This window comes from Leopardus geoffroyi, chromosome B3, assembly GCF_018350155.1.
Source record: "Leopardus geoffroyi isolate Oge1 chromosome B3, O.geoffroyi_Oge1_pat1.0, whole genome shotgun sequence".
NCBI lineage: Eukaryota > Metazoa > Chordata > Mammalia > Carnivora > Felidae > Leopardus > Leopardus geoffroyi.
The window spans coordinates 72778093-72792413 of record NC_059337.1 but is presented as its reverse complement, the minus strand read 5'-3'; the positions used below and the strand labels follow the sequence as shown (position 1 = coordinate 72792413).

Here is a 14321-nt window from a genome sequence, read left to right as displayed (position 1 = left end):
TCCCCACTTAGACACATGACCCTACCTTGAAGCCATGACCACCTTCAGAAGGCTGGACAGAAGCATGTTTGAGATCTTCCACTCATGGTAAATGGTAAATGTCTACTTCAATGTCAGGGCTGGGCACTGTGAGGGGAGCCTGCCAGGTGAGGGAAGGATGGCTGGGTATGTGCTGCTGCCGCCCCAGAACAGGAAACAGGGGTTTCCTGGGGTAGCACGTTGTGTGGGTCACGTCACACTTCTCCCTGTACCAGCTGAGAGTCTCACTGCCCAAACATCCTTTCGCATTAAGCAACTCTTAACTTGGAAGCAATTCCGTCTGAAAAAGAACTTGTAAAATTTAACACTGAAATGAGGCTTGATGGTTTAACTGTGATACGTTCATTCATCACATCTTTGATGAAAGTGGGTGGATGGCACTCACTTAAAAATACTACCTGTGATGGATTATGAAAACAACATAAGATTAAGAATCATGCATGTTCACGCTATGTTTTATCACCTAACATAGAAATAAATCACGTTATAAGAAGGCAAAGTGTTTAGACTAATCACTGTAGCTCTTTCAGTCTACCTGTTGTTATGTCAGTATTTCTCTTCTCTATCAGTATCTGTTCATGTCTCCCTGTTGGGGCCAAAAGCAGAAAAATCTAGTCACTCTTTGCTGAAGAGTTTAGACTGAAGCCTTCAGACAATATATGCTGTCACTGAGGTCTCTTCTCTTAACTGTTTAGTTTGACAGCTCAGCTCTGTTCAGAAAGTGCAGAGGAAACCAGAGTTTGGTCATAAGGTTATCCAACCTTTGGATGTATATTTTTGATTACCCCAGTTGAACCACAGTCTGATAGTTTCTATGCTCAGTTCTGAAGATAATAAACCCTAGGTGACCCCATACACCTCAACAGGACTGCTGATCATATGATATTTGATTATAATACACATTCTCTGGGTATGTACATTAAAAGTAAGGTTGTGGGCCTCCTGGCTGGCTCAGTCTATTGAACAGTCGATCTTGATTTCAGCTCAGGTCAAGATCCCAGTTTCATGGCTTGAGCCCTGCTTCAGGCTCCCCATGGAACCTGCTTGAGATTCTCTGTCTCTCTCTGTCTCTCTCTCCTTCTGCAACTCCCCATAAAATTAAAAAAAAAAAAAAAAAAAAAAGGAAAGTTGTGTCCTAGGGATATTCCTCAACATCATGGCAAACAAAAATCCATTGCCTATTATTGTTGGTCTCCTGACACAGTAGCAAAGTCTTAACGTCCTTGTCTCAAAATCATTGTAGCCTCAGCTACATTGTTTGAAGCATCTCCAGAATTTGTACTGCAGTCGCCATGAAATATGATGGAACCGCATAGAGTACCAACTATCCGGCTCTCTAAGTGATAGACTATAACTTTCTGAAAACACCTAACATTTTTCTACCAGCTGGCTGAGTAAATGTGAAATACTAACTTCTCCTATTTTTAAACTCTAACACATTTCTCAATGAAGGGAACCTCATGATTGTGCTTCTGACTTTCAGGAAGTGTCCATGTCCAGGATCAATCTTTTGGACACTCTCAGACAAGTTTCTGAATTAATAGATTTTTAATCTTATCTTAAACATTGAAAGAGACACCAGACTGGTCATGCAATTGCTACTCCAGACTCCCTTATAAAATCCAATCACATAGCAAGAACTTTAATTCAAGTGGCTGAACTAGTGAATATCTCTAGGGCCTATCAATTTACAAAAACTTATGTAACCAGTGCCAGTCAGTATGTCTTTAATGTCCTTCACAGCTTCCAAACACTATAAACACAATGAGGTGCCTTAACTTTCTAACTTTCCTTAACCCTCTCATGCATCCAATTAAAAGGGACAGCAAATACATGAATTACTGGATGTCTTCATGCTATTCAAAAACTTTTTGTCATGAACAATGTCTCATAATACAAGAGACACTGCAGAAGCTAGAGGAAAATGAGGTCATCGTACTGAACACACCTTTCTGACCAAGGTTCTTATGCAAGCACTTCTGCCTGAACATAAAGACAAATCCAGTAATTCCATTTTAGATGTTGCAAACTTGGCCTCAATTTTTAAAGAATCACTGAAAGTGATGATTTGTTGCATCCATGAGAACAAGATATAGCAAACCTAGGACAACTGCCTGGTGGAGCCAAATCATCTGCACCGAACACTTGTAAAAATCTGCAGAGACCATGCATCACAGAAGGGACAATTGTTTGCAACATGAAACAAACACTGCTACGGAAACTCTCTAGGACGATCAACATGGGGCTGTTCATGCCTGTTCGTGTCTTGGAACCAACAAAATCCCATAAAATCTGGAAAGCTGGAATATGGTCTGGAATTCTGTCCCAAGGAAGCATTTGAGTATCTCCATAAGGAACTTACACAATTGCATTCCCTCCAGGAGCCATGAGTGTGTACTAGTTACAGCATTTCATTTATGACATGGATTGAGCACTCTCACATCAGAAAATCACAGCAATCACAAAAAAGAGAGTTAAATATCAAGTGGACTTTGTGTACTACCTGTGCCGTTTCCGTTAATTTCTCTATAGCAGAGCAAATTTCTCTGGGACAGACCTTACGTAAGGTTTGCCCTCACACAGAAAATTCACCTCTACTATCACCCCCACCCCCAATCTTCTCTTATAGTGGAACAACAAATTGAATATTAAAACTAAAATTGGGGTACCAGTGTGGCTCAGTCAGTTAAGTGTTTGGCTGTTGATCTTGGCTCAGGTCATGAGCACAGTTTGTGAGTTCGAGCCCCCTGTCGGGCTCTGTGCTCTAAGCCTGCTTGGGATTCTGTCTCTCCCTCTCTCTGCCGACTTGCTTACCCTCTGTCTCTCTCTCTCTCTCAAAATAAATACATAAACTTAAAAAAAAAACTGAAATGGGTTACTATAGCAGACACCCTGGAACTAGTGTGGCCTGGTACATGTTAGCCTTAGCCCTCAGGCCCTGCATCCTTCCCTCACGAAGTCCTGTGCTGTCCTTACATAAACTGCTCACTGCAGCCCATGTAGCTCAGATGTCCCAACCCACACATAGTCCAACCTTCACAAACAGAACTTGATCAATAAACCCTTCACACTCTTCCTTTCATCCCAGATTATAATCTGGCCTTTCATTTAATCAGCTCTGAACAAAATCCCAGAGAAAGACGTCCATGGAGTCATGTGAAATGACCTTATTAGGTATTATTTATTACCAGTTCAACAGATAAAGTACATAAAATGGATCCTTGGTTACACGTTTACCATCTAGTATGACATCATGGATCCTTCATTGACAAGAATGCAAAATGTTTCTCATATTAGGAATCTTAAACCGAGGTTCTTGAGAGAATCAGCAGAAGCAGACAGGTCACAGAGGTGAGTGCTGACCCAAGAAACTTGAAACAAACATATTACTGTATAAAGCAGACAACTCTATCCAAGACCATTAGAAGAGAATTCTCTTTAATGTTTTGCACCACTGATTCTCATGCTCTTCTTTCTCTACTTTTGTTTCTTTGTCCTTTTAGAAATATATTCCCACTTTAATGATAAACGTTACAATTTTTGAATTACATGACTTTGTTCTCTTACTGGTAAAATAACTTGTCTGAGTAAAGCCTTTACCTGAAACAATACCCATCCTGATGCTATAATTCAGCTGTACAAAGCCATTGTTAGTACAACAAAGAGTAAAAAAAAAAATGTTGTGTATGTTACTTTGTGTCATCTCCTTGAAAAGCCAAACAATAAACATACCCCAATTAGTGCAAGTAAAGGGAATTTTAATCAATAAAATTTGTCTTAAATGTTAGAAAATTTAGACTAGACTAGATACAACTAGACTTCTGTAAACAACATGTCTCAACCTGACTAGATGAGTTGGTCCTACAGTCCACTAAACCACTCCATTTTGATGGCTATAGTGTTTCTTTTCTAGAAATATGAATCAAATCTTTAAGAGTCTAAACACTTGAAATGATGAGTATAACTCATCATTTTTATAAAATAACTTAAAAGTTAAAAAAATCAGGGATAAGAAACACTGAGATTGTGGGAGAGGCAGAGACCATACAGGTGCCTGTGGCATGAGCTTCCTCCCACTAAGATGCAGAGTTATCAAAAGATTATGTATTGTCCGCTCCCATTCATATGACATTCTTATAAGATAAAAATATAAAACAACAAACAGGTGTACAAAAATTTATGGATGGCAGAGAGTGTGATTAGAAAGTTATAGAACTGGGGTGCCTGGGTGGCTCAGTGAGTTAAGCTTCCAACTTTGGCTCAGGTCATGATCTTGCAGACCTTGGGTTGGAGCCCTGCCTCAGGCTCTGTGCTGACAGCTCAGAACCTGGAGCCTCCTTTGGATTCTGAGTCTCTCTCTCTCTCTCTCTCTGTCTCTCTCACCCTCACCCACTCTTTCTCTCTCTCTCTCAAAAATAAATAAACATTTAAAAAAAATTTTTTTAAAAGTTACAGAACAAGGGATTTGGGTGAAGTGATGAACTCGTTCTGCATCATGATTGTATAGTGGTTAGATGAATCTATACTATGTATTAAATTTAATATTCATAGATATACCTGTATCCAAAAATAGCCCATTTTTCTATAGAATTTCTTTAATACAATTTTAAAACATTGGGAAAAGAAAATAAGTGATGTGACTTCTATTTTTATGACTGCACTCTGCCTAAGATGTATATTATTTTCTCAGCTTAGAAAAGAAAGCACCAGCCATGCCAACTGTGAGAGGCAAAATAATGGACAATAAATAAATAAATAAGGAAATAAATAAACATCAGGTGGAAAATGGAGGAGAAAAAAAATAAACAAAAACCTTAAAGATGTGATTAAGTTAAGGATCCTCAGATGAGGAGATAATCTTGATTATGTGGGCCTAAATATAGTCACATGTATAGTTTTAAGAGGAAGCAATGGGAGTTTTGAAGACAGGAAAAAGAGACATCAACGAAACCATGGAAGCAGAGGTTAGAGTGAAGTGGTCTTAGGCCAAAAATGCAGGCAGCAACCAAAGCTGTAAGAGACAAGGAATCATGTCTCCCTAGAGTGTCTGGAAGGGGTACAGCTTTGTTAGCATCATGATATCATCCCAGTGAAATAAATTCAACTTCTGGCCTTCAGAACAATGGCAGAAAATTTATGTGATAAAGCCTGTGATATACATCGTCCAGAGGCAGTGGTAACAAATCCACCATCCATAATGAAGTTTTAAAGCCTGAATGTATCCGGATCTAAGCTATGAACTGACTCTGCACTCTGACTAGCTTTTTTTTGTTTCTTCTGTTGAATACATTCTCACCTAAGTATGAGAAAGCAGTTGAACTAAGAGTAACTGCACCCTCTGTCTTCTAACTTGGTTTAAGAAGAAAGAAAACAGTAAAATATAAACTGCCCTTCCCTCTGACTCCTTATCAGGCTTGGAGGAAATGGAACAATCAAGAGTCGCCTTCCTTCTACTGCACAGGAGCTAGTGTATAACCATATAATCAAATAATCCAAGCTGATTGAGGTGTTGGGCTACAATACTGACCTTTCTTATTCAGATATTTTAAACCTAATTTAACCTAATGACTTTCCCTACAACAACAAACCAGTTAGCTTATAACTGACCACCATAACTCAGCCAAGAGGGATCATTCTCACCATACCGAATCATCAATTGTATCCATCTTTAGGAAGAATATGAGATGTCTTGAAAATAGCCTGCCATTGAGCAGGGGTGGGAGAATTAGGAAAATAATTATTTATGCAAATTCTTTCCTTATATTGATTCTATTTTCAACACTAAAAGAATTCCCTTTAAAAAATTTTTTTAATGTTTATTTATTTTTGATATAAAACAAGGGGAGGAAGAGTAGAAAGATATGGAGACACAGAATCCGAAGCAGGCTCCAGGCTCTGAGCTGTCAGCACAGAGCCCAACTCGGGGCTCAAACCCACAGACCATGAGATCATGACCCGAGCTGAAGTTGGTCGCCCAACCAACAGAGCCACCCAGGCACCCCACTAAAAGAATTACCTTTTAAAAACGCTGCACAAGTAATGCTTAACTCAGTCAAAATATGAAGCTAAGATAGGGAAATTTGTAGCAAGCTATCTCTACAATAAATGTTAATCTAAATGCCTTCTGCAACCACTAAGAATACTTAGGTGAGGTGCATGATGAATATATATAATAATTTTGCCCACATATCCCAGGAATAAAGATTCCAATCATAAGGAACAATAAAAATTAAATGTCTAGGAGTAAGTTTCTTTACCTTAAAACAATGGAGCTTTATTGAAAACACATAGATAAACAGAAGGAAATACTATGTTCTTCAATAACCAAATACAGACTTTTAGGAGTTTATTTTTCACAAGTCAACTTATAAATTTAATTTACTCACAAGCTTAAATAAAAATTCTAAATATATAGCAGAATTCACCTTTTCCTTCTTCCATTAATAAACATCTATTGATGATCAACTATGTAAAAAAAGTTTGTGCTGTATAATAATGATTGAAAGATACAACTTTCCCTTCTAAATTATATGATTGTAGATGTGAAAAAATACTAACAAAGTTTTGAAGAGTCTTAATTCTCAATTAAAATTCTTGACAAATCACTTCTGCTTTTAATTTTCCTCAAATATACATAACATACATACCATCACTGGGCTTTCAAGAAAATCCTAACTCACATTTTCTCAAGAAGAAAATATTCAGAACACACAGAAAGGACTGCCACATATTGCCAGAAAGACAGAAGAGGAAAAAAATTAAAAATATTACTGTGACTTTTGAAAATCTCTCACGCAGCTATTAAAAATCAGGTGTTAGAGGAGAATGCTCAATTTAGGATATAACATTGAATGGAAAAAATCAGAATCCAAGTTACATCAGAATTTAAGAAGAGAGTAAATGAAACATTGATAATAAATTAGCTGGGTACACAATTATCAATTTCACACTTTGCTTTTTACATATTTTCTATATTTAGCACACAATGTTTTATAACAGAACAAAAGCAACATCTGCAGTACTGGAAAGATAAGAGTTGAAAGCTAATGCATGACAGGAATGTGACAATTTACCAAAAAGTTGTTTGTATGACAGGAGTCTGAACAACAAATGTAAATCAGCTTTAAACCTGAATTGCAAAATAAAACCTTACTATCTCCCTTCAAAAATCCAATAAGCAGCAATGATTCAACAAAATGTTCTAACCCTGTCTGGGTCATCTCGATCCCAGTTGTCTTAAGTTATGCTTTAATGTCTACCACATTAGCTTCCGCCTGCAGACAAACAATAGCACAAACGATCTGCTTGAAGTTCTGTGTCAAAGGACAGGGGCTGCCCAGTCACAGGTTTGGGTGCAGGCAGCAGGTGTCTGGGACGCAATGTGCACTTGCTGCACAGAAGTAGACAGCTGAGTCTGCAGGCTGGGTGGCTGCGATGTGCAGGGACAGATGCTTGGCCGTCTTATTCAGTAAAACAGTGAGTCTTTGGTCTTCTTTTTTGGCCACACTTGAACGAATGTCTATAATGAGCTGGGGACCTTTTCCAAGTTCTTGCTTATACCAAGGGAAGTAGACTGAGGCACTGTCTGAGTAACTACAGGTGATAACACAGCTGTTTCCCTCCTGGACACTCAGGGTGGAAGGACTCTGCTCCACATTCTCTCCTCGGCTGAGCCCTGTGCAGAAAGAAAAGGTCAGAGAAAGGAGAGCAGTTCCCGCATTATTATGCTTCAGAATTCCCCTTTTCTCCACTACCTGGAGGAAACCTGAGTAAAGCCAGTCTTGACTGCTGAAGACTATCCACTAATTACTCTGTTTCTCATAAACACTCAACTCACAGTGCAGCGGCAGCCACAAGAGCATGATGAAAGCCCCCTCGGATGTCCTCATGGTTCCTCCCAATTACAATTACGATCACTTTCAGAATTGCCACCTCCAGCCAGCACAGCTACTTCTAGTACCGGCCCGCCCTTCTTTCCAGCATCAGTCAGAGTGGGTTCCCACGTGTCCACCAGCCAATAAGAAGACGACTGTGCTTCTGCCAGACCTACTCATGCAGATGCTCTACCATGGACCCTCCGCCTGGTCTGCGGCAGCTCAGGTGCACCCTCCTGTGGTCACGTCTGTACTGAACTCACTGGGGAAAACCTTCTTCCCCTACCCCGTGCCTCTGAGGGACTCAGACGCATAATGGCAGCAATACGTCAAACAAATTACATCCTAGACCAGAGACTAGATGCACAGGAAGAATGTCAACATTAAGATTTATACCTCTGCACACTACTGAGTCACTGTTCAAAAGAGTAGATCCTGTTGCCGTTTATTCAATGATGGGCCTCGTGTACATGTTTGAAACGAGGAAGGAATCATGATTCACTGTCTTAAACAAAGAACATAGAAAACCTTCCCTTTCTGCCAAATCTACCAGCCTCATTTGTCTGTTATGGAGAAAAACTCTTCCTAAAAGGAACATGTAAGCCAAAGAATAAATATTTCAAATGTCTCATCTCAGACTCTGCTCTTCTGAGCTGGTCTTGCCTGTGACCTGGCAATTTCCAGAGAAGTGACATTACCACCAGTCAAAATGCGGAATCTTTGTCAGTTAATATGACTGTCATAAAAATGTCAATGATAGGGGCGCCTGGGTGGCGCAGTCGGTTAAGCGTCCGACTTCAGCCAGGTCACGATCTCGCGGTCCGTGAGTTCGAGCCCGCGTCGGGCTCTGGGCTGATGGCTCAGAGCCTGGAGCCTGTTTCCGATTCTGTGTCTCCCTCTCTCTCTGCCCCTCCCCCATTCATGCTCTGTCTCTCTCTGTCCCAAAAATAAATAAACGTTGAAAAAAAAATTAAAAAAAAAATGTCAATGATAAAGGAGCAGGGGGACAAGTCCATGAGTTAGGAAACATTTTGACTTGGTTATTTGTGATGGGAAATCTGACATGCTCTCAGAAATCTATTCCTATTGCTACAAGGATTTTATACTGCAAAGTATTGGGGGAAAGAATGGAAATTCTCACAATATATCGGGTTTCAGATCCAAAATATGTCGCCATTTATACTACAGATGCTTTTATTGTCTGATATCAAAACGGTGCCAGGTCCAAAATGTAGTAAGTGACTCAAATCCTTAGTAGAGGTTCCTCTAACGTGTAAGCCAACTCTCCTAGCGTAGATTTCTGCTGCCTTGGCCAGTCCTCAGATTCCATACTTTGCCATTTTTCTCCCAAACTCCACTACAGTGTTCCAAAGACACTGATAAAGTTCTTTAGTCCTGTAGATTTCCAGAATTATCCCTTTCTGGCAAAAATCCTTTCTCATCTACTTTAATAGTTTGATATTCTCCAATTACAATGTAATGAAGACAATCTAGGGAAGCCTAAATATTGCCATGGCTGCCCAGGGGAGTAGTACAAGTAGACTACTCATCATGAAAACGGATCCTAGGGAAATCAAGACTGCCTCACCTACATTAAGTGGAAGCCATTTTCCTAAGGATTGTACTCACTACTCCTCTGAAATTAGGCAGAAAAAAAAATCCTCAATCACATTCCACACCTTTAAAAATTTAGGGACAACTCTGATGAAGAATCAAAATCAACATATAAACTTGTCTAAATATAAATTGTGTGTTTTTACATATGTAAATTTTCTCCATTCTAAGATTCTTCCTCATTTTACTCACCCATCCTCCTCCATAGGATAGAATTCCCAAAACTTTCTTTGGGTGAATTTCTCTCTTCTTGGAGACATATACTTTAAGTCAATATTTTCCCTTTTGAGTTATGTTATCCAGAACTGAACGTTATAGTATGAGTATGCTCTATTTAGCATAATGTCCTATATATGAGCTGTAGCACAAGTATAATCATCTCTTAGGCAAAATTCATAGCCCCGTGATTATTTCATTGAATGTTGCCTGACTCATCATCAAAAAGTGTAGACCTAGCAAGGCTTTTTCTAATACATTCATGGATGGCCAGCTGCATGAGGACGATATTCCCCTGTAGTCTCCCAATGCAGTGATTACATTTCATAACAATGTATTAGTGATGCTCTATATTCACATTTTGCCTGGGATATAAATATATCTGCTATTTTTAGGAAAGTCCTTAGAAATGCATGGAGGTGTTCAGTTGACACAATCATCCTTGGCTTTCACCTCCAGAAACCAGTGAGGAGTAAGTAAGTTTGCAGGTAGAATAACAGTGGCTCAGCCTGAGTTCTTTTTCCTGCCCAAAGTGTCAGATATTTACACAAATTGCAACTCTCCATTCAGGCAATCAAACTGATTGGACCATGGCTCTCCCAGACCCAAACTGCAGAGATCTAAGTGGCTGGGCTTGCATTAGACACAATCTCTTTACCCAGCAGGATGGCCCTCCAGCAAGGAGGCAGTGGGGAGAATGCCAAAGAGAAAGTGAGGAAACTCAGTTTCTTTCTCTCCCAGCTCACTGACAACCTAATTGTTCCATAGTACCATCTTGGGTACAGCCTTTGTTTTGTAAAATGAAGTGGACTAAGCCCTTCTAAGGGCTCTTCCAGTTCTAAATTTCTTTTGTACTATATAACAAAGCAAGTCTTTTGAGGACTGGCTGTGAGCAGTGTGGACTGATGTGAGTGTGAGGAGAAATTGCCTGAATCATGGAACCCCAAGCCCGTTTCCACAACCACATGTGATCGTGTGGGTCTGAGGTTGCTCCTAACCAATCCTAGGGCCTCTTCAGAAGCAGAGACAGAGTCTTCAGGGTAAGATCCTCTTTGGGTTTTCTTTTCTTCTGGGAGACCAAAGATGGTTCAAGGAGGATCCCAATCTATAGGGAAAAAAAAAAAAAAATGGAGTAAAATGGAACTTTACTCACTCTGTATAAAATTTACCACAGGCAGTGAGATGAGGTTGGCTCCATGGTGGATGAGCTTACTCAAACGTATGTAAAGCAACAAATACTTTCTCATACAGCCTGATTGCTTTCTGGCTTCTAGTTCCCTTATTCCAGTTTAACTTGGGTGTTCAAACTTCCCAGGCAGAGCTGGCTATATAATTGGCAATATGCAATGAAACAGAAAATTTGTGGCCCCATGTTTAAAAAGAAAAAAAATTAAACTATGTAATAAAATATAAAACTGTCTTTAAAAAAGTCAGCCTGAGTGGTTGAGTAGATTAAACATCCAACTATCAACTTGGGCTCAGGTCATGATTTCACCGTCGAGGGTCAGAGCTTGCCTCAAGCCCCTCATTGGCACCGTGCTGGGCATAGAGCCTGCTTGGGATTCTCTCTCTCTTTCTCCCTCTGTCCCCCCTTTTTCTCTCAAAATAAACAAACTGTAAAAAAATCAAATGTATATTAATATATAAAAATATTAATATAATAAACATATACAAGTTATTAAACATACCAAACCCTAAAAAAAACCAATAATACTTTGGTAGTGTACTATAATAATATTTTTCTAGGTTGCTTTCTCCAAATTAATTATTAGGTTATCAAAATTTATACTTTTAGTAACTTCGTTTCAATCGATATAACAATGTCGTTGTTGGTAAATGTAATACTGCAAATGAAATTTTTGATAATTTTTAATTTTGAGAAGAATATTTCTGTTGGTGCAACAGATCTTAAAGACTGTTTCATATGCTATGAGAAAATTAGCATAGGTATCTGATAAATTAATGAAATATAAAGTAAATCTAGCACTGATGTTTCTAGTGGAACAATTTTTATATATATGACTTTACATACCATTCAGTTTCATGTAAATCTGAATTTAATTTTAAATTTAAATTTAGGGGCGCCTGGGTGGCGCAGTCGGTTGGGCGTCCGACTTCAGCCAGGTCACGATCTCGCGGTCTGTGAGTTCGAGCCCCGCGTCGGGCTCTGGGCTGATGGCTCAGAGCCTGGAGCCTGTTTCCAATTCTGTGTCTCCCTCTCTCTCTGCCCCTGCCCCATTCATGCTCTGTCTCTCTCTGTCCCAAAAATAAATAAACGTTGAAAAAAAAATTTAAATTTAAATTTATATGGAAGCATTTAATTGGTTTTTCTGACATTTTCTGTAACTTTAGGACCATGTTTATGAAACTAAAATTTGCTTCATGATTTCTATACAATTGAGAATGCTTGTCTATGTATTTTATTGTGTCTTAAGTTATAAGAAAAATGAACTTCAAATTAGCTTCTGTGTTAATGAGCGGTTATTGAATCAGTTGACACTTCTCATGAAACTGTTATTCTTTTCCATTGAGGCTCTTATCTTTATCTTAAATTTCTATTTCAAAGCCTACGGATCTTTGCTTTCCCACGTGGCAGCAAGTTCCAAAACCAGAGATTCTAAACATTTTAAGAACTAACATCCCTCCAATATGCTTCATGCAATGTGCACATACACACTTTCATTTTGAATAATTTATTGGCAAGGTTTACCCGCCACCAGCTTTGAGCCTGCAAAGCCCCAGATGGTCCCAAGCACGCTGTGCAAATGCGGCTGCACAAGGAAGGCTTCCTGGTGGAGGAGCCTGGGCTGGGAGCCCCGCTGCAATTTGGGGACAGGCTGCAGAGCAGCAGGGAGCATTGTGCCTCCACAGCACACAGATAGGTGGCTGAGTCTTCCTGCTGGGAGGCCCTGATGTGCAGGCTGCTGTGCCGGTCCTTAGTGTTCACCGAGCAGGTCAACCTCCCATCCTGCTTCATCCCTGAAGCGATGTAAAACAGCCGGGTGAGGCTGCCGCCCCCGGGGTTCTGTCGGAACCACTGCACGCTGTTCACCGAGCTGGAAAAATTGCACCTCAGGGTAGAGCTGGCTCCCTCCTGGAGGCTCAGGGCTGCAGGTGTCTGCTCCACGTCCATCCCTCTCACCCCTGCTTGGAAAGACAAAACCAAACACAAAAGAAGTCACTGCAGAGCCACTGAGGCAGTTTTCAAACCCACAGAGTATTCCCGGGAACACCCGCTGAGGGTGAGACCCTGCAGGAGCTCTGTGCAGCTCCCCCTCCACTGCAGGCTGTGAACCTCCCCTGCCCCCGTCTGGGACACCCCCACTCACAGCAAACCTGCACCCACAGAAGCCCCAGCAGGGCTCCCCGCTGTCTCTTCATGACTCCTTGTCTAGTCGCTGACGTGCCTTCACCCCTACTCTGAAGAGTGTAGAGTCTTGGGTCCAGAGAAGTTGTGTTGTCAACAGTCACCACGTCCCTCCAGAATCACTGAGCACCAATCACACCTGAACCCTGTCAGTCCCGGAACTGAGACTCCACCCACAGTGGCCCAGGGAGACTGCAGAGTAATCTGTCCAAAACTGTGCTTGCCAACGGTGCAGGGAGGTAGGGACGGTATTTCCAATATATGCACTTATAAGGTCTTTATTTTTCTTAAAACATGTTATGTGAGAAATTTGTGGGTTAGTGACTGAGGAAGGGTGAGTGATATTTCTGGAAGAGTTAGTGTCTCAGTGAGTTACACAGAACCTTGGAAATCATAGAGAAGAGTGACCCCATTTCCCAAATTGCATAGTTAGACAGACGATGTTAGAATTCAGTGATACGAAAATTCTGACTAAGGAAAACTATCTGATAGCATGCATTCTGTTTTGCAGAAGTAAAAATAATTTCCTGAAATCAGGAGAGTTCTAGAAACCAAGACATACAGTCACCATCTGCACAGAAAATGATTCCAAGGGCGCCTGGGTGGCTTGGTGGTAAACCGTATGACTCTTGATTTTGGGTCAGGTCATGATCTCATGATTCATGTGTTCAAACCCAAGGTGGGCTCTTCACTGAATATGGAGCCTGCTTGCTATTCTCTCTCTCCCTCTCTAGCCCTCTAATGTTTGCACTCTCCTCTTAAATAAATAAGCATTTAATTTTTTTTTGTTTCTTCCAACTATTTAAATTTTTTTTAATGTTTATTTATTTTTGACAGAGAGAGAGAGAGAGACAGAGCATGAGCGGGGGAGGGGCAGAGAGAGAAGGAGACGTAGAGCCCAAAGCAGGCTCCAGGCTCTGAGCTGTCAGCACAGAGCCAGACGCGGGGCTCAAACTCACAAACCGCGAGATCATGACCTGAGCCGAAGTCGACGCTCAACCAACTGAGCCACCCAGGCGCCCCAATAAATAAGCATTTAAAAAAAGAAGATGAGGAAAATGATTCCAACCAGAATTTGGTTGGTGAAAAATAAGATGTCTGCATAATGTCTACCCTGATTTAATTTCCACCTCTCTACCTTTCCCGTGTAACTCTTGGACACCCTGCTCACCCACACAGGTTATTCTGGCCAGGCCACACAGTACTGGTCA

At 40.5% G+C, this 14321-nt stretch overlaps 2 gene segments (V, D, J or C); both read right to left on the bottom strand.

Annotated features, from left to right (window-relative positions):
* Positions 1-7275: 7275 nt before the first annotated feature.
* Positions 7276-8046, bottom strand: LOC123583349. The segment is given in 2 exon segments: positions 7276-7714; positions 7877-8046. Coding segments are annotated over 2 exon segments (387 nt in total).
* Positions 8047-10746: 2700 nt separating this feature from the next.
* On the bottom strand, positions 10747-13266 carry LOC123583696. The segment is given in 3 exon segments: positions 10747-10848; positions 12454-12887; positions 13073-13266. Coding segments are annotated over 3 exon segments (588 nt in total).
* Positions 13267-14321: the final 1055 nt, after the last annotated feature.